The sequence below is a fragment of the Motacilla alba genome, chromosome Z, assembly GCF_015832195.1.
Source record: "Motacilla alba alba isolate MOTALB_02 chromosome Z, Motacilla_alba_V1.0_pri, whole genome shotgun sequence".
NCBI lineage: Eukaryota > Metazoa > Chordata > Aves > Passeriformes > Motacillidae > Motacilla > Motacilla alba.
The window spans coordinates 74529910-74550546 of NC_052046.1; the positions used below are offsets into that span (position 1 = coordinate 74529910).

The following is a 20637-nucleotide window of genomic DNA, read 5'->3' on the forward strand; positions in this document are numbered from 1 at the left end:
GTCTTGCACTTCTTTTCTCCAGGTTATGTGTTTTTCTGAAGTCTCTCCACCAGTTCCCTGAAATTCTTTGAATTCTGAGGTCTGATAGCTTCACTCTTACCATTTCCGAACTTACTCTCTCCAGAAGAAAATTTTACTGCTTCATAATAAGTCATACAAATTACTTTCCACCATTACTTTTTAGGTAGATACTCAGGGAATTTCATCTTGTGTGTCACCATCCCATATGATTCCCATAAAATTCATGAAGTGACTCATTACAGTCTCTTCAGGGTGTCCTACCAAGCTCTCAGTGCAGAGTTTGTGTTTTACAGAGTCTGAACACATAACTGGAGCATGCAGTGAGTAGGGGAAATGGCACAGTCTGTATTTAACATCTGCATCTGGGTTTTACCAGGATCTGCTGCAAAACAGGAATAAACTCTTTAGCCCAGCATTATTGATGACACTTAAAAGGGAGACCAGCAGTCCAACCCTAAATATCCTGGGGTTCTTCGGACAGGATAGTAAATGTGCATTCTCTGAGAAGGGCTGGGAAGGCTACTAGCAAAACCGTGGGTTCTTGTAGGAGCCAGATGCTCAGAAACACTGATTTCTTTGTATGAATGAAAATCAAATTAGGTGCTGCTTGCTCGGTGGGGCTGGCGGGCACTGCATGTCCAGGCAGTGCTGATCCAGCTCGTCCTTGGGGAGCTGCTCTATGCATTCCTGCTCCCTCCTCTGCCTCAGCCTTCTCCACGGGATGCTGTAGACAGTTTTTTTTTTTTTACTCAGACCAAGCAGCCGCTTCAGGAACAGCTGTAATATTTTAAGATGTCATATACCAATCAGTAATTCTGTGATTTTAAAGCTTTAAAGTTTGCATTTTGGTCAGGATTGTGTCTCTGCTTTGCTCTCTCATTGTGACATTCTCCCTGTGCCAGCTCTGTGCTGCTGCCTTTGCTTACTGCCTGGTCATGGCATTAAACTCATTAAATACAGGAAATTTTATACCAGGGACAAAATACCATGTAAAAACCTATTACTATCCCATTGAAAGCAGCAGGGAAGACCAAGGTTACCACCTTCACTATCAGGAAGAAGTGGAACCTCAAGTATTTTTATTAAAGTCTCAGCTTATATTTCAAAATGTATTTTGTCAGGTAGCTATTTTTTAGCTGCCATTTGGAATATTTTATAATTGCAGTAAGTTGTGTAGTTAATATGGGTTAAGCCTAATAAACTACCTAAAGACTTTAAAAATCCTTATGTTTTCATAAAATGTATTACTTTTTTTCCCTAACCATGGATTAGGAAGCCTGTGAAACTACTGGAAATCTTGAGGAATATATATGCCAAACATAGGTGTAAAAATGACAGTTCTTTTATTTGAAATTCTGGAGGTCATCAAGAAAACTTGCCTTTTGATAAAGTATTTGGGATTCCATTTGAGATGGAAATTGTCCCATTCAAGTTGGAGCTGTTTTGATTCATCAGTAGTTTGGATCTGTAGTAATTTCTGTGAGCTGAGACCTGAGACAAAAAACTAATCTGAAATTCAACCAGAGTCTGATGAAAGCAACGTGGGGAAGGCTGAAGTGTGACAGCTCAAACCAAGGCATCCTTAGCTGATGAAAATATGTAAAGCCATGCAATTGAGTGCTTGTGAGGGAGACTGCAGACACTACCACGGCACATATCTCTGATCTTTCCCGAAAGATCAGTGCATACCAAACACCTATTCAGTGTTTAGTTACACACTGGTGCTCAACTTAACACGTGCTTGGAAATGGCTGTGCCAGCGCTTGAAGTCTGCAGGAGTTCAAGTAGCAAAAGCGTGTGAAATTAGGACACACACACACACAAAAGGGAGCCGCAAGTATGTGGGTGAGCTGCAAAACCCTGCTGTTGTTTATTGTTCTGTCAGAGCAGTCACCAAGGGGAGGGTGGCCTCGCTTCAGGAGGCAAATTTTTGGGGTGTCTTGTAGGGGGTAAAGTGGAAGAGAGACCAGAGGTGGGTCTGCCGGCTGGCAGAGAGCTGTGATGGGTGAAGGCTTTCCCTGTCCGTGAAACTGGGGTGAACAAGGAGAAGGATCGGCTTGTTTGGAAGCACCACCAGGCCCTGAGCGCTCACAGCCCTGGGCGTTGCTTGGATGTATGCAAAGAAGGTGTGTTCTGCTATGTGCAGAGAGAGGGAGAAATAGCTGGGTGTGAATCATGTTGAGCACATTTGACTTTGGCTGTGTTTGCAGGGCAGTGCAGGAGCTCTCAGGACACTCCAGTGCCAGGAAAACATTGAGGCTCTTCCCCCCAGGACTGGTTTCTTCAGCCAGTGCTTGTGTTCCAATTAATACCTGGGTGTTCCTAAGAGCAGCACTCAGACTGCAGATGGGACACAGGGCACTCACAGTGGCACGGATCAGTCTTGAGCTGTGAGAGGGAGCACTAGAGTGGCCTGAGTGGAGCCTCTTGGCAAGGGCAGCCTGCTGGCTCCGGCTGAGCCGCCCAAAATCTCAGAGGTGTGTGGGATGTGCGGGTGACCCTTGGGTTGCTGCTTGCAGTGGGGGTTGCAGGGAAATCCCTGCAGCTTCAAGGTCCATCATGGAGCTGCCTAAGCACAGGGGAAAGGTTTCACGGACTCCTCAGGTAGTGCTTGAATTTCATCTAAAACCATGGCTTATCTGGTCTCTTGTCCAGTCCTCTCTCAGGTGGATGGTTGCCAGCAGACTGAATCACGTAAATCTCAGGTGAGATGAGTAGAAAAAGATTTTTATATATATAAATATAAATAAAATACACACACACACACATATATAAATACATATATCCATATATATACATATATCTATATTAAAAATAAATACTTAGGAACAAATTATATTACCATATATTACCATATATGCTAAAAACAGGGAGAGAGAAGGAACAAAAAATTACTGTCAGTATGACCAAATAGGCCAGAAAGCGTGGTTTGGCATATCAAATGAACTTCCTTAGAAGGATTGATTACTGCTGTTTGTTGAAATTTGGTAAAACCAGCTTGCCTTCAGGAGCTTTGGGGCAGATTTTAAAGTACTGAATTAGTGGATTCAGGAAAAATTGTTCAGAAAAACCCCCCTTAAAACCTGTGCTAAGATTCAGTGCTACTCGCTCTTGTTTTAGAGAATGAGATTGGTAATTTGGATGTGAGATGAGTGAGAGTCCTAGGATTTGAAATGAAATATGGATTTGAACTGAAGTCATAAACATTCTTGAAAACAACAGAAAAGCTACTTCTCTGAACAGAGTAGTGATTTGAGAATACATGAGGTCTCCTGAAGCATGGAGAGTAACATTTAAGATCTCTTCTCTGAAGTTGCTTTTCATTCTTGCTCAGCTGCTTCACTCAGACTTACAATTATGTATGGATATTGATTTTCTAGTTCTTTAATTACTGTTTTGAACCCACCAAAAGTTAAATGGATGGTGTGCCATATGCTAAACTCTCCATACAGGAAGAGTTTTCAAAAAATTACGTCTTAACAATCTAAAAATGCTATAAATGCATCTTGGTGATGCTCGGATCTGGAACATTCCCATTATAGATAGTTTATTTTTTTACATCCAGCATCAGATGTAAGCAGCATAATGGCTCTTGGTGACGAGGAAGTAGTGGGAACACTTGTGTGATGTGCAGTCTTAGTCTTTTGGTTTGGAATTGGGTGAGTTCACCATGTTTCCACCAAAGGAAATAGTGCTGCAAGGCTTGAGTTGTAAGTTCTCATTAAGCTAATTGCATCTCCCCATCTTTAAAATGTAGGAATGTAATTTCCACAGCACAGTTAGAGGAATTACTGTTTATTTCCTGGTAGTATTCTGATAAATGCTTGACTTGAACCACTTAAATGGTTCTTTTCTGTGGAATTCAGTAGCTTGCTTGTGGGATGTAGGAATGCCTTGTCCAATTAGAGCAGGAACTTCAGGCAAAGTGCACCAGGTTAGCAACATGAGTCAGACAGTAACCTTTTTTGTTTGTTAATGGAGTGAATGTATCATCAGGGTACAGATGAATGTGTGCTCTAATTGTCTTGGCAGGGAGGGGGGAGCTCTGGCCTGTGTCATGTCTTTAACAGAAATTACAGCAGCATTGTCATAAATTGATTGGAAATATTTTTTCCTCACATTACTCATGGGATGTCAACAAGTATGCAAATGCGAAAATTCAACATATGTCTGCTTGCTGCTTCTGCATGGTTTCTCACACCAGTTTAATGAGTAAAAACTGTCTTTTTAAAATGTCGCTTTAAGCCCAAGTCTTTTGGTGTTGAAGAGCACCTCACTAATACTTTCTTAGTCTTGTGACAAGATGTGAAATAGTTCATTAATTTGTTCGTTTTACACACTTGAACTGTAGCCTGGTTTTTGTCTTTTCTGTTCCTCGCCTGTCATTACAGTTTGTATATTTGGTATTCCTCCTTGTTACACAGTGTTGCACCCTTTTGGGCGTCTCTGCTGTCTTTCCCCAGAGCATCAGTTTCCCATTGATCCTTCGCTGTGACACAGCGAAACCTTAATATCTCTCTTTTGATCTCTGTGAATGCATTTATTTCCGAATGAACCCATAACATTGTTGCATTCTGTGAAGGCTTCCTGAGAGCACAAGAACAAGGGCTGGGGCAGCCATACAGACCGAGTGAGACCCTATGGGTTTGTTCTGTGCTCTGCTCCTGTCCCGCATCTGTTGCTGGGAGGTGGTCCCAGCTCTCCCGGCACAACCCTTGGCAGTCTGGGGTTTACCACAGCTCGATCAGCCTGGAAGCCTTCTACTGAAGTCTGCCACATTTATCCTCCATGCACTTATTAAACACCGTTTCATTGCGCTGCTGGTTTGTTTAGCCCAAGAGGTAACAGCATTGACACAGAGCTGGAGATGTTAGCAGTTAGCATCATGCTTAATGTGTGTTTGGGTCAAAAGTTTTAGGGTTGTCTTGTTGTTGCAGAGTTGAAATATCTTGTGTTTTTGGAGCAGACACGGTGGGGACAGGCAGGGATGTTGGGCTGTGCGGGAGCACTCTGCAGGCACCCCAGAGTCCTGAGAGGAGGCACAAACCTCTGTGGGCATTAAGGCCTTGTGCTGTCAGTGTGGGCAGCAAGGTGCCCTGTCTGCCAAAACTTTCAGTCGATGGCAGAGCCGTGGGGATGCTGTAACCCTCCGCAGCAAACCCGGGGTTTGTGCTGCTCCGCCTTCCTTCACCGGGCAGGAAGGATGTGATCACACAAACCCTTTTATCTGGATGCAGGCTTCATGTTTGGATAAGAACAAAAAAGGGACTCTCTTAAGACAAATGAGGTGCTTTAAAGCATTACTGGGTATTCAGGATGTATGGGCTGTGGCAGAAAAGCGTTTCTTCTCTGTCTCTTACATCTGTCTTGGATTTAGTCTACAACATTTATGGCTAAAAATTTTCATGGTAGTTGGAACTGGGAAGAATTGAGTCAACTCTTAAGAGATCATCTCTCCCCACAGTACTTAGAGAGTTCAAACTAAAACTAGTCACATGTGTGAATTATATATATTTAATTTAGAAAAAAAGTACATCTTTTTTTTTGAAGTTGGACAGAGAGTAAAGTAATATGTGTATGTATTGCATGTAAAAAGTACAAACAACCAGTGAAAGCCATTTTTGGGGAAGGCCTCTCTGAGATTTAAAATTTCACACTTCATAGGTCACCGCAATAATTACTGTTCCAGCAGAGCCATGATGACAGGGATCACACAGAACACAGCATAGGGTTTTGAACAGGAAGACAGATCCTCTCTCTCTAGTCTTTATGTAGCTAGCTACAGGTTTTTGAAAATGAATAGGGAGAATGTATCAAATAAGAATAGCCGTGTATCACTAAGTGCATTCAAATACATTTAACTTCTTAGAAATAGTGCAAGTGCAAGTAGCAAATATAAATTACATTCTCCTCCTTCTCTTCCTTCTCCTCCTCCTCCTCCTCCCTCCTTCTCTTTCTCCTTCTCTTTCTCCTTCTCTTTCTCCTTCTCTTTCTCCTTCTCTTTCTCCTTCTCCTTCTCTTTCTCCTTCTCTTTCTCCTTCTCCTTCTCCTTCTTCTCCTTCTTCTCCTTCTTCTCCTTCTTCTCCTCCTCCTCCTTCTCCTCCTCCTCCTCCTCCTCCTCCTCCTCCTCCTCCTCCTCCTCCTCCTCCTCCTCCTCCTCCTCCTCCTCCTTTTCCTTCTGGACATCCTGGAGGCTTGCAGACAGACAAACAGGAGGCTCTGGGGAGTCAGCTGGAGCTGTGGCAGTCATTTGTAGCTCTGCTGCCACCAGAGCCCAGGTCTGGATGAATTTCAGGATCTGTTTTCCCTTCCCTGCAGAGCTGTGGTTGTTCAGCCATGCCGTGCATCGAGGCTGCCTTCGCTTCTCCTGATGCAGCCTGAAGTTTCCATGTTTTTTGGAAAAACCACAGGGCTGTTTTTCAAGTGTGCTAACAGCTTGACACATTCCACATGTTAAAAAAGTTGACCTGGAAAAGCAATCAGTGACACTGTATGAGTATATTGTATTTACAGTAAGCATGCTCACTCAGAGCAGCACTGGGTCACTTGTTAGCTCACTGGGCACTTGTCCAAATATTAAAAATGTTGACATTAAGTAATTTGGGGGCTTAATAATGTTTTAATTAATGACTATTTAAACACCTCTGGTCAGATTGACCTGCATGTCTAGTTGAAAAATTCTGGTGGAGGTAATAGATTTGGCATGTTCAGTACATTGTGGTTTGTGGAAGGCAGTGGGGCATACCTCAAACTTGTGATAATCCTTTATTTCTGAATAAGAGGAGCAAACAAATGCGCAATACTAAATATTGTCCTTTCTGTTTATTTTTCAGATTAGCACTGTACGTTTATGAATATCTGCTCCATGTAGGAGCACAGAAATCAGCCCAGACATTTTTATCAGAGGTGAGTTTTTTACATGACTTCGAGGGCCTGCAAGTGAAATAAATATGATTTGGTCTAGAATAAGAGCAGTGAGAACCTTGGGTATCAGTTTGCCTCAATCCACCGTTCCTCATCCAACGGAACCCAGTTTGCCATGTCATTTTACATGATCTTGTGTAACTATTTTTGCTGTGGTTTGTAATCCCCATTCTGCACTGGGGAAGATTAATCTATTTTCTCTAATAAGTGGGCATGCTGGAGAACACTTCAATGGTACTCAGTTTTGATGACCTTTTAACTTACTATTGATATCTCCAATTGTGAATGATGGGCCCTTCTAAATGTATTTCACATCCCACTGCCATACACTATCAGTTCTCCTTGTCTGAAGCACTGCTGATCTCTCCGTGCTCTCACCATGCTTTTAACCACTTCACTTCTTTTCATCTGTTGAATCAATGATGGCCACAACCACTTAGGCCCTGCTTTTTTAAACACTTTCAACTGCTAATGGGATTTTTACCTTTACACAGTAGTTTTGGGTTTTTTAAAAGAGTCTTTTCAAAGACTTTGTATGCATCTTGTGAAGGCTGAAGTAAATTGTGTCTCCTCAGCATTTTACTTCTGCCATAGGATACAAATGTATGCTGAACACATTGAAGTATTCTGGGTATATTATTGTTTTTAATCTTTGACAAGAACATACAAGATAATAATAACACCAACAATAACAATAAGTAATAATAATAACAATAGTGTAGCAGCAGCAGTAGTAGTAGTACTAGTAGTAGCAGCAATAATAGGAATATTGAGCAGAAGTTGGGAAAAAATAGGCAAGATATTGTCCTAGGAAAATTTGCTGCTTTAACTGATCCTTCTCCAAAAGCTAATAAAATTATTATGCTGGTGATGACATTTTGGAGATGGAAGAAGGGAAAAGGAAAATCTAGAAGGTTGTTTGTGATGTTCACAGAAAACTGACAAAGCAGAGATGAGGAAAAAGGGTGGAATTGTAGTAGGATCAGTTTATGTTTATAATAAAGCATGTTTTTGACAATTGTTTTATCTCTGCGGTAAAGCATTGGAAAAATAAGAGAAAATAATGTAGAGTATCATCTTGGCTTTTCCAAAACAGTTGTCATTTGTAAATAATACATTGCACAAGCTAAATTTTGCTCACTTTGCTTTTATGATGTATTTGCAAAATGAACAGTTGGCAGAAGCATAGCTGGTATGACATCTGGATTTCCTGAAGACATTAAATACAGTGTCTTGAAACTCAGATTTTAGAACTAATCCAGTCCTGAGTTACAGAGAAGCTCTCAGGTCTGAACACTGAAACATAAGGATATATCAAATCTTCAAAATTGAGACTTGTACTCATCAAGAGATGGTAAACACAGGTCAGGGACAATTAGTAGTGCATAGAGAGGGTATGAGGTACGAGCTGTGAGTTTATTTCCCTCACTAATTAGCAGTGCAGGAGGGTAAATGTGCTGACAGTTCTTGTGAAGGGTTCTGTGACTGCTGGGCTGGATGCTCTCTCAGTTCGGGTGGGTTTAGTTTTAAAGTTACACAGTTGAGATTAACTCTAAAGCTGAGTGTTGGGGCTTAAAAGAAGAGCACACACAGATTGTCTGAGCTGTAGGGCAGCCAGTGGTGTCTAAAGGTTAAGAGCCCTCTCTCACAGATCTGCCAGGGACTGTGACTCAGAGGAAAGGAACCAAATTAAAGGAAAATAGAAGTTGGATATCCATGAATCCACTGTGATACTCTGTGACTTAGGGATGGTTGTCCTGAGCATCCCCATGTTTTTGTCACGCTTTGTGTCTAGTTTGACTTTTGCATGCTTGCTTTGAAGAGCTGATCCTTATCCCACGTATTTTCTATCCTGGAAGTCAGATTCCAGCCTTGGATAATTCCACTAGCCTGGCTGGACCAGGTTGGTGGGCATTTCCCAGTTAATCATTCCCTGGCTACGAGCTTAAGCAGTACATTTGACAATGAAGATTTTTTTCCCCAGAAATACTAATTCTTCATCAGTCCCATTGATCAGACAGACTGCATCTGCTATGTTAGACACAAGTATGGATATTTCAAAAAAAACCAAAACAAAAATCCTTGAAAAGAGTCCCAAACTTCCACATTCCCTTCATGCTCCTTCTCCCAATCAGTTTCTCAAGATGACACATGTCCCAGGACCCACGAAAGACCTGAATTGGGTGATTTCCTCACCAGGTCCTGCTTTGAAAAAAACAATCACTGCTTAAACATAATGTGTGTGTTCTTCACAGACATAATTTTTACTGCCAAGTGAATGATATTTTTGCTTCAGGACCCCCTTTTTCATACTGGTTGTACAATGCATCTCTTCATTATGGGATTTTGAACATTCTCAGAGGTACTGTGTGTTCCTGATTATTAATACAAGTCTTTCCAAGACATTCCCAGGGCTCATGAGGAGCAGCTGTGCCTCAGAGAAGTGTATTTGAAGAGTGTGTAGTACCTTTGTAGTGGCTTTGGCTTTCAAATGTTCATCACTTTTTCCTGCCAGCACTTAAGGAACTTTAAGCACTTAAGCACTTCAGGAACTTTGTGAAATATGTTTTTTGTGTCTTAACTACTGTGTGAGGGATGTTGGTTTTCATTCTGCCAGCTTTACCAACTCAAGCGATAGTGGCTCAATGTTATCTTTTATAGACAATTTAAAACAGCATAATTATTTTTAAATAGTTGTGTTCATATAATATATCAAAATTGCATTAGGTTTCTTCGTGTTGAGATTTTCTATCTGGATTTTCATATAAGTCCAAAGAACATTTTTAGGCATATGAGCTACATATTCTGCTATTGACAAAACTTGTATGTGTTTGAATTTCCGAAGAATTGGATGTGGAAATCAAATGTGAGTAGAGAATCTTTAGTCTCTTTGAAAAATGCCAGCTTTAGGAAGGACCCTGACCATTAATATTATGCTTTTATGTATTTTTACATATTTCTATATGGATCTATCACTTTAAATTTCTTTCATGTTAAGGCTGTTTAAATATTTAATTAAAATAACCCTCTTTTTATCTGCCATTGCTTCTGTGTCTAGAGAAGAGCGTGGTTTGTGCTTTTAACAACTCCTTTTTTAAGAGAGTTGGACAGGAAATTATGCTGTGTGTCATTGTACCTGGAGGAGTTTGCAGTGCACACAATGCAAAGTGTGCCCCAAAGATCCACCAAATTCTAACATGAGACATTCTTCTGGACAGTGTTGTGTGGGCTTAGTGATAGCCCAAACTGTTTAATTTTGGACTAAGGACAAGCTACCGACTGGCATTGAAGAGGTGGTTAAGGCAGAACATTTGGGAAGTTTTGCAGAGAGACAGAGGCTGTTGCTGTGATTGGTGTTGTCTGATGGGTTCCCTGATCAACAACAAAAGTCTGAATTCAGGAGCTGAGAGTTCTTAAACTGCATTTCCTTTGAAAACAGCATCAAGCAGACCCAGTTTCCTTGTTGGGAAGGAAGTCCCAGGCAGTAGAGGTGTTGAGGAAAGCTTGCCAGCACAGGAAGGCAAGCCAGGGTAGCTGTACATTTTCCCTGGGTGGCGGGAGCTGGGTCGTGGCAGTGCTGCTGCCTCGCTTTTGCCACATTACCTGTGACTGAGGCATTCCTTGAGGATTATAAAACACTGCTGGCCTGGCTGCGGGGGGAAGAGTGCCACCTGCTGAATCCACAGCATCAGTCCTGTGTAAACGGGAAAAGATTTCAGGTTTTAAGGGTACTTAATAATCACTTTTTTAATCATGCATTTTTGACCTTAAAATAGTACACAATATATTCAGAAATTAAAAAAAAAAAAACAACCAAAACCCAAAGAATAAAATTCTAAACTATGCTTCCCTAGCATAAGAGGAGCTAATTTGAAGTATCAGCTATATCAATAAATATAGAAAAGTAAGTAAATGGGGCATTGAAACGGATGACCATAAAGTGTCTCATAACTGTGGAATCTTCTCTTCCTCATCCTTTTTCTATCTGAATTATGTAGTGCTTTTTAGTCAAAATGATCACCATGTACACCTCTGTTTTTATCATTTTATTTTAGATAAGATGGGAAAAAAACATCACACTGGGGGAGCCCCCAGGATTCTTGCATTCCTGGTGGTGGTAAGTACCAGTTTTCTTCTGCTCTGATTTTCTTAGAATACATTGATGTCCAATTCCAGCTGGTGGAGGCAAGAAATTCAGGTGAACACTATAAAAAGAATGAGAGGATCAGGATTAAGAAGCATTCTCTTGTTAAGGAATAAAATAACAGAAAATTAGGTACAGAAAAGAAAAGAATAGAAAAATATACTGGATATTGGATACAGAAAAAAAGAAATAGTTCATAGCATTGATAAGAAAGGAGGTGGCCTGGCTTTCCGTCTTCACCAGCTTCCAGCACATTTTGCAGCTAAGGGGTCATTCTACATATCATAAACACTTCCATTTGGAAAGAAAACACAATAAGTGTAGAAACTCCGTGTAGAGCTTGCTCAGTCTGCAGTCCATAGCTGTGTGTGTAGAATTCCCCAGGGGAGAAGAGTGTTCATAGGCAGTGCTGTGTAGCCGTGGTATTTGTTCATTATTTTAGTATGTCCAACAAGCCCGTGTTTGAAGAAATGCAGAAGTGCAGAGAATATGCTCAGCTGTCAGGAGTACAAGAATTCACAGGTTTTGAGATAGTCCCATTTGAACCCAAGAGATTTGCACAGCTGCATGGGAAGTGGGCTATCCTTCTTTGACCATTCTTTCTCAGTTCTTGCTGTGTGATGGAAGCTTGGCAAGAGCATGTCCCTTTTATCTCTAATGTCTGCATTATCCTTAATTTTGGTTGTCTGCAGCAGAGTGCTCAAATTGTCCATAAATCCCTATTATGGTGCTGGATTAAGTTATAGAGGATTAAGTCTTAAACCAGTAAAAAAACGCCATGAAACTCCAGTAAATTTTATTATCAAATACATTATGAAGTCATTCTAGCATAAACACAGTTTCATTCCAGAAACTTTGTGGTAGAACTGATGGGTATGTAACTATAGTTGAAAGAGTTTGTGGGGGAAGACCAGTGGGATTGTGTGCCATTATATCCTTCCTTTTATCCTTTATGACCTGAGAACATGCCCATGCATTTTTTTGTGCTTGCCCAGGCACCAGATCCTCAGGGAGTTTTGGTTTAAGCACAGGACTGGACATCTGTCCACAGAAGCTGTGGCTGCCCCATCCCTGGAAGTGTTCAAGGCCAGGCTGGATGGGACTCGAAGTAACCTGGGATAGTGGAAGGTGATGGAGACTGGATGGGCTCTAAAATCCTTCCAATCCAAATTGTTCTGTGATTCCAGGAACCTTGACCATGCAAGGATTTCCAGTTTTCTCTCCAGTTTCTTTCCTTTCCATATTATTATGAATTCATTCCTTCCCATGCTTTGTGGAAGTTGTTTGAGCAGTTGCTGGAGGGCTGAGACTAAATGCACAGTCATACACATTGTATTCATATATATTACAGCAGATTCTTGGTCTGTAGTGCAGTGGAGTACAGCACTGCTTGCCTCAGAGGTCAGATGGCAGGACTTGGTTACTCACGAATGATTTACAAATCTAAATTCTTCCTTAGAGGTGAATGTTTCCATTCTGTGGAGAGAAAGTGACGTTTCTGTATAGCAACATCCATGTGGGGTGTGTGTATGCCATAAAGTGCACATGAGCATCACAGTGACACTCTCACCATCCTTGTAACCTCTTCCCTTGCAGTGTGTTTTGGGATCTCTACTGTGCAGCTCCAGAAAGACGAGAAACATGTGAACACTCGAGTGAAGCAAAAGCCTTTCATGACTACGTAAGTTTTGTGTGTCTTTACCATGGTTTCATCAATTGCATGTATAAACATCATAGAGAAGTATTTCTGTACTGCAGTGGCTCAAAAACACAGGTGTTGTTCATATGTAACTCTCAGTTTCCTAGGAGTTCCTAATTCTTTAATTGCCAGCACAGTATGGGGGACTTCTGGAAGCTGTCTCAGAGATCAGGGTGCTGTCCCACGTGTTAATGCAGAACAAAGAGTGTCCCCCATGCCAGGGACACATGAGGCTGGTCACAAAGCCACAGGACAGATGGAAGCATGGATGTGACCTGCCCAGATATGTGCTCAAAACTGTGCTCTGTCAGTGCTAAAAAAAAAGACTGTTCTGTAGATGGAATTGATCTCTGGCTTCTGTCAGGACCACCCTGGCTGAAACAGGGGTGGTTCATATGTTTTTATATTCTGAAATAACCTGGAGATTTTTCACCCCAAGAAACAATCAAGCAACACAGAATAAGTTAAATGCAAGATCAGCTGGTCAAATACAACAGGAGGAATAAAGGGTAGAAGTTTCACGGCAGTTTTGCTACCTTTGAGACTTCATTCAAAACACATCAGGGGAGTCTTGAGTGAGAGTAGTTCCCACAATATAACTGTGAAACCTCCTTCCTTGAGTCTTTTCCAGGTCTGCCTCACAAGTAGTGTCTAGTTACTGCCAAAAAATATTTATACGGATAAAACTGACATTAGACTGCCCTAGCCCAGTGTCTTATAAACACAGTTTGGGAACAGAAATGATTCAGCAAAGTGACCATTTTCCATTTTCTGTTGTCAAAATCTGGTAATGGCTTGGCATCCTACAACGTGTGAGCTAATGGTGATCTTGCCTTGTTGTTTATTTGCAGTAAACAACACCTTAGACTTTGAATGCACCATCAGCACAGTCAGAGATGTCCAGCATCTTTCACCAATGTCTCTTTAACACCCTGTAGTGGTGGTTAAATTGTGAGGGTGACTGGTTAAGGAGCTTGGACAATGTTGCACAGTCATGTCCAGGCTATGCTGACCACTAAACATAATTAATGAAAGAAATAATTATCAGAGAGAGGAACAAAGTGAAAGGACATTTTGTGCCCACAGAGTTGTTAAGGTCAGCCAACTCAGTAAGGTACATTCCTCAAATTAAAGATGAAGTATCTCTTGCAAGCACAATAGTTGTGGTCATTTTGTCCTAATCTGTTGTAAATAAAAAGTTGTTGGAAAAAGAAAAGACTTAGCTATTAGTATTAGCTACTTAGTATTTTGTTTCCTTGTTATTAGAGGAAGGTTTAATTCCCCACTGAAGGAGCAGTTGTTTTACAGGAATAGTGTAAGAGTGTGAGGAATGACATTAGAGATTTAAATCTGGGCAGATCCAAAGCATAACAGTTGACTTCAGTGGGGGACATTGTGTTCTCAAAAGAAAGTGTATGTAACAAAAGCCAAAAATCTGAAAAATGTAAATATTGTTGTGAAACAAAATTGTGAAACAGAGTGATCAGCAAGAGGAAATTTTCAGTGAAAAAGTATTTGGAGTCCACAAACCTTTAAGCTCAGGAGAGTTTAACTGCTCAGTAAGATCACTATTGAGTCTAAATTTGGAGGCATACTAAGAATTTGACTAGGTGAATCAAAGTAGTTAGAAACCTCCTTTAGCATCTTCCATTAGCATTTCTAATTTCTACAAGCCTTGGAATATTACATGGCCTTATTGCTTATTTGTGATGTGTATTGTCATAATTCAAGAACAGTGAGTACATGTGAGTTCAGTGTGTCCTACAATTCTGTGATTGAATATTTAACTTACTGTATAAAGTCATGCTTGATGAAGAGAAGATAAAATCATGGTATGATTCTATTTGCACATCAAGACAGGATGAACACTTATTTTAGAAACAATTTGATTTATTTCAGGAATTATTTTGCCTGGTGTTTGTAAAACCTGTTCTCTCAATATTTTAAGGTGGCAGGAAAAGCTTTGCATTGTTTTTGTCACATTTGGGATAAATTCATTTAATCCACACAAGGCTCACGATGCTCCTTGTTATCACTTAGGTTTTGCTTAGGACAGTCTTCATCATGGTTTTTGTGTCTGGCATTTTAAGGCAGCATTGTAAGCTCATATCAAAGGACAAGAAAGTGGTTTTAGGACATGGCCAAGCAGATCTCACAGCAGAGGAAGATGAGCATGTAGTGAGTGAAATCCTGATCCACACAGTGTCTTGCCATTGACCGTGGAGATGTCAAAATTCCACCATCAGTGGGAACCATCCGAAGCTGCTGCTGGATTCTTCCTCCTGCCGAGGCTGCCGGGGCTGGTAAATTGCAGGTCAAGTAGTAGAGCATTTGTAGCTGTGCTGTCATACCTGAAAACTGTTATTGTATGTACAAAACAGCACAGAAGGCTTGTTTATTAATTCATACGAGCAATTCAGAATTTTTTATTAGGCATGTGTTCCACTTGACCTAAGAAAAACCGTTCCTGCTGAAGGGGTGCGTGGTCTGGCTGCTGCAGACATGGCAGCTGTAGCTGAGTGGGCTGTGTTTGGAGAGGAAATAATCTTGTCTTTGCTTTTGTTGAGAGAGAAAGGCTTAGGAATGCTTGATGGAGGAGGAAAGCACTTGCAGATGATTTAATGATTTGGAAATATTGCTGCCTCACTCAACATAGCTGCGAGTCAGGCAGGAACACACAGGTTGACTCATGAATGCACAGAAAGACTGAGTTTCTTCAAGTTTACTTACAAGTTTTACATTATCTGAACTGCAACTGTAAGATGAATGCTGTTTGATTTCTCTCTCTCCTCAGACAGTGCGTTGTGGCTTGCAGCACTACAATGCTCATCTTACTAAAAACCCACTAAATAGAAAAGTAAAGCCCAATTCTGGCTTTATAAAGAAGATTTTCCATGCTCATCTTGAGTTTAAGTATTTGCAGCTCCCTCGTATTTAAAATGGATTTTATGTTTGTTTTCTGTCAAGATTTGCCCCTGGATATGTTTTCTTCTGAGCGAACAAGGTTCTGAACTGATTAGGTACATTTTTATCATTTTTTTAGTCTTGAAAAGACTCATGTCATGAATGTGCATATGCTGGATCAGCTCCTGGCATTTCAGTAGGAGTAGCTTCATTTGAAGCAGAAAAATCCCCATGATTTTTTTCTAGGTACCTGTTACTTTACTTTTTCCTGGAGGAAAACTTCTGCACACTTTGAAGTCCTGTGAGAAATCATGTACATGGATGGTCTGAGGCAAAATTCAGTCTTCAGTGTAGAATGGTTTGTGTTTCTTCACTATGTCCTGAGGAGATTTCTTCACCTCTCTAGTTAAGAGCTCGTTTTTCCACATTTTGAGATCTTCTGCTGAGAGATGCAAGTTCCAACATGCATCTCTTTCCACTTCTTTCCAAGCTGAAAATCGTGTCCAAAAGGGGAAATAAAAACTGGATTTTTAGCAGTACCCCTTCTTCTGATGGCCACAAATGGCCATCCTGCTCTTCATCAGGCCTTGCTCTTCATCACCATCTCTGTCTTGAAAGAGGTGGTACATGAAAATCCTTCTTTACAAGATGATTTCTGTACATAGCATTAAAGATATTTTTACTCTCCAGAAATTCCTGTGCTCCTGTTATCTCACACTCCTGGCATTGGAAGTTTTTCCCTGTGGTGCTGGTGCAAAGAAGGTGTGCACTGTTTTTTACATGTAGCTGTATTAAAATATTGATTTATTAAAATCTTGATTATTTTCCAGTTAAGATTTGATTAGGTCTCCCCAGCTCTTTGAAAGGTCACTTCTGCTATGGGCAAAGGTGTCTGGTTTGTGTTTGTGTCTCCCAGAAGAATTCCAGGTAATGCACAGGGTAACAAACCAGGGACACGCCTTGCTCCAGAGACTGAAATGAGCTGGGCCCACATCCCCTCTGCCCTGTTGGCACAGTTCAGTGCTGAGCTCTGTGACAGAGGGTTGTAGAGTGTACCAAGACAATGCTGTCTTTGGTTTTGTCCAGATTATTCCTTTTAAAGATCATGAGTAGAGAAATATAATTTTCCTCGAAGTCACTGAGCAGAGTGTTTGGACATTTGAGGTTGCTGCTCAATCTCTGTGCGCCTCTTTTTAGAAAAGTTGGGTCTCTGCATTTATTTCTGTGTTATATGGGGAGAGGAGTTACTACTTTATTCTCTGGACCCATCTCCCTTCAGTAGAACTAAGAGGCACTCGCACACCCTAAATGCCCCAAGTTCCCTTAATTAATCATCATCAACTCAGTATTTGAGGAGTTATGAATACTTCAATGTCTATTTTGGACTACAGATTACCATGAAAAGCCTGTGAGACTGTTCTCCCACAAGAACTGTTTTGTTTCTGGTTTCATTAAATGGCTGTCCTCCTTCTCTGCCTTTTGTGCATCAGGGGTGGAGGAACTTGTTTTCATTCTTGATTGCCTGACCCATCTCTTGCTACTGCGACCTTCTGCAGGCAGCCTAGCTAGGGCAGCTTTTGCTTCTAGCTTTATTGCTGAAAATGGAATTCTAAGTCTGGTTTCCAGCTGTCAGTTTCTGTGGAGAAAGCATGTTAAACTCCTTCTGCTTAAAACAGAAATTAAGGGAAAAAAAAACTCCCCATCATCCTTATCCTCCCATAGAAGGGCAGAAGATGACAAGTTGTCCTGCTTTGCTCCAGGGCTTTTGTTCCAGAGGCAGTGCTGCAGATCTGAGTTACCTGCTAGCTCCTTACCCAAGTTCCACAAAATTCTGGAAGGCCCTCTGCATATCTGCTGATCATCACTAAGTCAGTGATTTCACCCTCAGAATATGTTCTTCAGACACTTGATTTGTCTATTCTGTGGATAGTTCCTGTGTCCAGGTAGAGAACAGGTTATTTCTTAAAACTAGAAGAAATTTTGTTAAGTGGCCGTAGCATTCTTTTTGTAGTTAATAGGGAAGTGAAAAGCATTTCCTCTCATACATTCATTGTTAAAATTGTATTCTTTCTTTTTGTGTAAGTAGCATTCATATTTAATTTTCAATGAAGTGACTTTCTTTACTGCTCTTTTCATTCTGTGGAAATCATGTCTTACAGTGTTCAGGTATATGTTCAGTAAAATGTGTTCTTAGGTATGGAAGCCAGAAGAAAGTTTGCTTTTGCTTTGAAATTCCATACCTGAACACATCAAGTAAATCCATATGGTTAAAGATTGCACAACAATAAACAATTGACAAACCATATTTTTTGCAGAATGCTGTTTGGTGTAATCTCCCGAGGTGGTGCATCCTTGACTTTCTCGTGTGTGCCGCCAAAAATGCAGTGAATGTGAAAACCTGGATAAATGTTCAGGATTCTTGTCCTTGGTGTAGACACTGTTTTGTCTGCATGAAGGCCAGCACTCACTGGGCGGTGTGGGGACCACAGGGTGGGTCACCACCTGAGGGTCTTAAATAGAATTTAAGACTTTTTACTTTAGAATTTTAGAATTTTTACTCAGGTGAGCTGGGCTGCCTCAGTCTCCCATCTCCTTAATTTGATTGCTCAGTAGCTGTTCATTAATACTGTGGAAAGGATTAATTAAAAGCGTGCTCCACCTCCCAAAGTCTGCAAACATCATTACCTGGTGTCAGGTGTTTATGAGTATCAGAATATTGCACTGGATCTCCAAGAGTATGAAACTTTTTGTTGGCTCACCAGAAGTTTTTCATAGTTGAGCAATCAGTACTCCCCTTGGATTGCAGAGACTCCTTTTGCAGGAAAATCAGGATTAATTTCCTGTTTCCTGCTAAGAAATTCCCCAGTTGTATTCTTGTTCTTACATTTTCATGAAGAGGGAAGATGTGCTTGTACTGCTTATGCCATCCTTCTTCATCATTCCTTCCCATAAATTAGTAGAAAATATAATGCTTGGATTTGAACTGCTCTGTGCCACAAATGTTAATTGTAAGCTCTGATACAGAAATGTGTTGCTTCTAACAGCCAATATAATTTTTCTCTTTATAGAGGTAATTTCCCAGGTAATTTTGTGCATTGCTTCTCTTTTAATGTGAGAACTCAGCCACTTGTTTCAGCGAGCACAAGCAGCATTTCCTCCCCAAAATTCCAATTGCTCTTCTTTGAATGAATGTTTAATTTCCTTGGAATTTAGAAGTAAAATAGTTAATTAGTTTGAGCTCAGTGGAAGCCTCAGACAGGATAAGGAACCATCATTTCCCCAAAGGTAATTTAGCTCCTCTTTCATGGTTCCCAGAGGGAGGCAGTGGACACATTTCTTTCTTTTTCCTCTTCTCTAACAACCATTTTAGCTTAACTTTCATTGAGAACAATGGGAGATAACTGAGCCATTTTAATGAGGGCAGGCTTTGGGAACAAGTTCTGTGAAAAATAGTATTTATTTAGAGTGGAGCACCAAAAATATTTATATATACGTTTGCAGATCCCTGCCAATTTCATGAAATGGGACAAAATTTGGTTTTCTTTTGCTTGGAGTTGAGGAGGGGGATGTGAAGGCACAGGAAGTTAAGGGAGAAGTGAGTGGTTGAAGAGATAACGTGGATTTCACAGGATGAGGTAGAGGCTGAAAGGCAAAGGGAAGTGGCTGGAATGCTCAGGCTGCTTCACAGCCTTCTTGAGTAGCTTAATTTTTTTCAAAAGCACAGGTAAAATCTGTTTGTAAGTTTTGGTGGGGTTTTTGTTGTTGTTGTTTGTTTGTTTGTTTTTATACAGATATTGATGGGCAGAATGTTAACTTACTAGTTCATGACAGGCGTCTCCATGGATTCATTTCTCTGTGTTCTGAAGTCAAGGGCTTTCTTTATGATTAAAATAAAGCGGAGATCCTTCTGCTCTAAAGATGTGGTGTGTCATTGCCTGGAAGAAGGCTCCACAGGAAATTTCTGACCAGTTCAATGAAAGTCCCAGGGTACTGCAATTTCTTTTCCTGTGTGGTTGCCCTGATGAACAACTTTCAGCTTCAGCCATTTCTTAGAGTAATGTTGTTAAATGTATCCTGTGTAAAATGTCTTGCAACTGAATGAACTCTGCTCATTCAAATTTTAATTTTTTCTTTTGCTCGAATGGATTATTTATGCTACCATAGTGAAAGCTGTATTGCAGTTTAAATTTTAAACTTTATCATTTGGAGTGAACTTAAAATCAAGGTTTCAGAGGAGAGAGGATATTTTTTCTTTTACAGATGAAAGCACGTAGGCATACGCACTACAAGGGGTTTGTTTAATTATCTAATAATTCAATGTACAGAATTGCAAACCTTCTGGATTTTAGACATTGCCACCAAAGTTGTAGAAGCTTCACGTATTTTGAGTTTATTTCACCTTTATTATTGAGAAGATACAGCCTACTGTAAGTTTAAGTAGCATTGAGAAATGTCCTGTTTCCAAACTTTTGTTTTAGTAGTTGTATTTTAAAAACATTTTCTTTGTCACTGTTGACGTACAGATCATCCTTACTCATGGCAGAGTGCACACGGTGTGTTCTTACAGCACTCCAGAACGTCACTAAAGGAGGTCAAGTTGTAGCTTAGTAACACTGGGAATGTTAAATGGACTAACTCTGAATTTAGAGCTGGAGATTTTCTTGTATTAATATTTAACACTGATTGTACATAATGCCTTACATCAACTGAGCACAAACACTTGATCAATAGGGAGCAAGGGCTGGGTTAAGCCTTGCCAGGGCCCGCTCCCTCTGCTGACTCTTCCTCCCCCTCGTGCTCTTCCTGCTGATGGTTCATCTTCCACACCAGGGTCCCTCCTGATGTTTATGGTTCAGGGTTTGCACTTCAGCTGGTCAGATCTTGGGATGAGGACAAGGGTGTTTTGTGGCTCTGCACTGATGCCATTTGGATTTTGCCTTTTTTC

The 20637-nt window shown here is 40.7% G+C and overlaps 1 protein-coding gene across 1 annotated transcript in view; it reads left to right on the forward strand.

Annotated features, from left to right (window-relative positions):
- Positions 1–6798: 6798 nt before the first annotated feature.
- SSBP2 (single stranded DNA binding protein 2) overlaps positions 6799–20637 on the forward strand; it is a 103687-nt gene continuing 89848 nt past the window's right edge. The window contains exons 1-3 of the mRNA XM_038125558.1: positions 6799–6927; positions 11001–11062; positions 12686–12770. Of these exons, the coding sequence (XP_037981486.1) occupies positions 6814–6927; positions 11001–11062; positions 12686–12770 (261 nt within the window). The 5' untranslated portion in view covers positions 6799–6813. The remainder of the gene's footprint in view (positions 6928–11000; positions 11063–12685; positions 12771–20637) is intronic.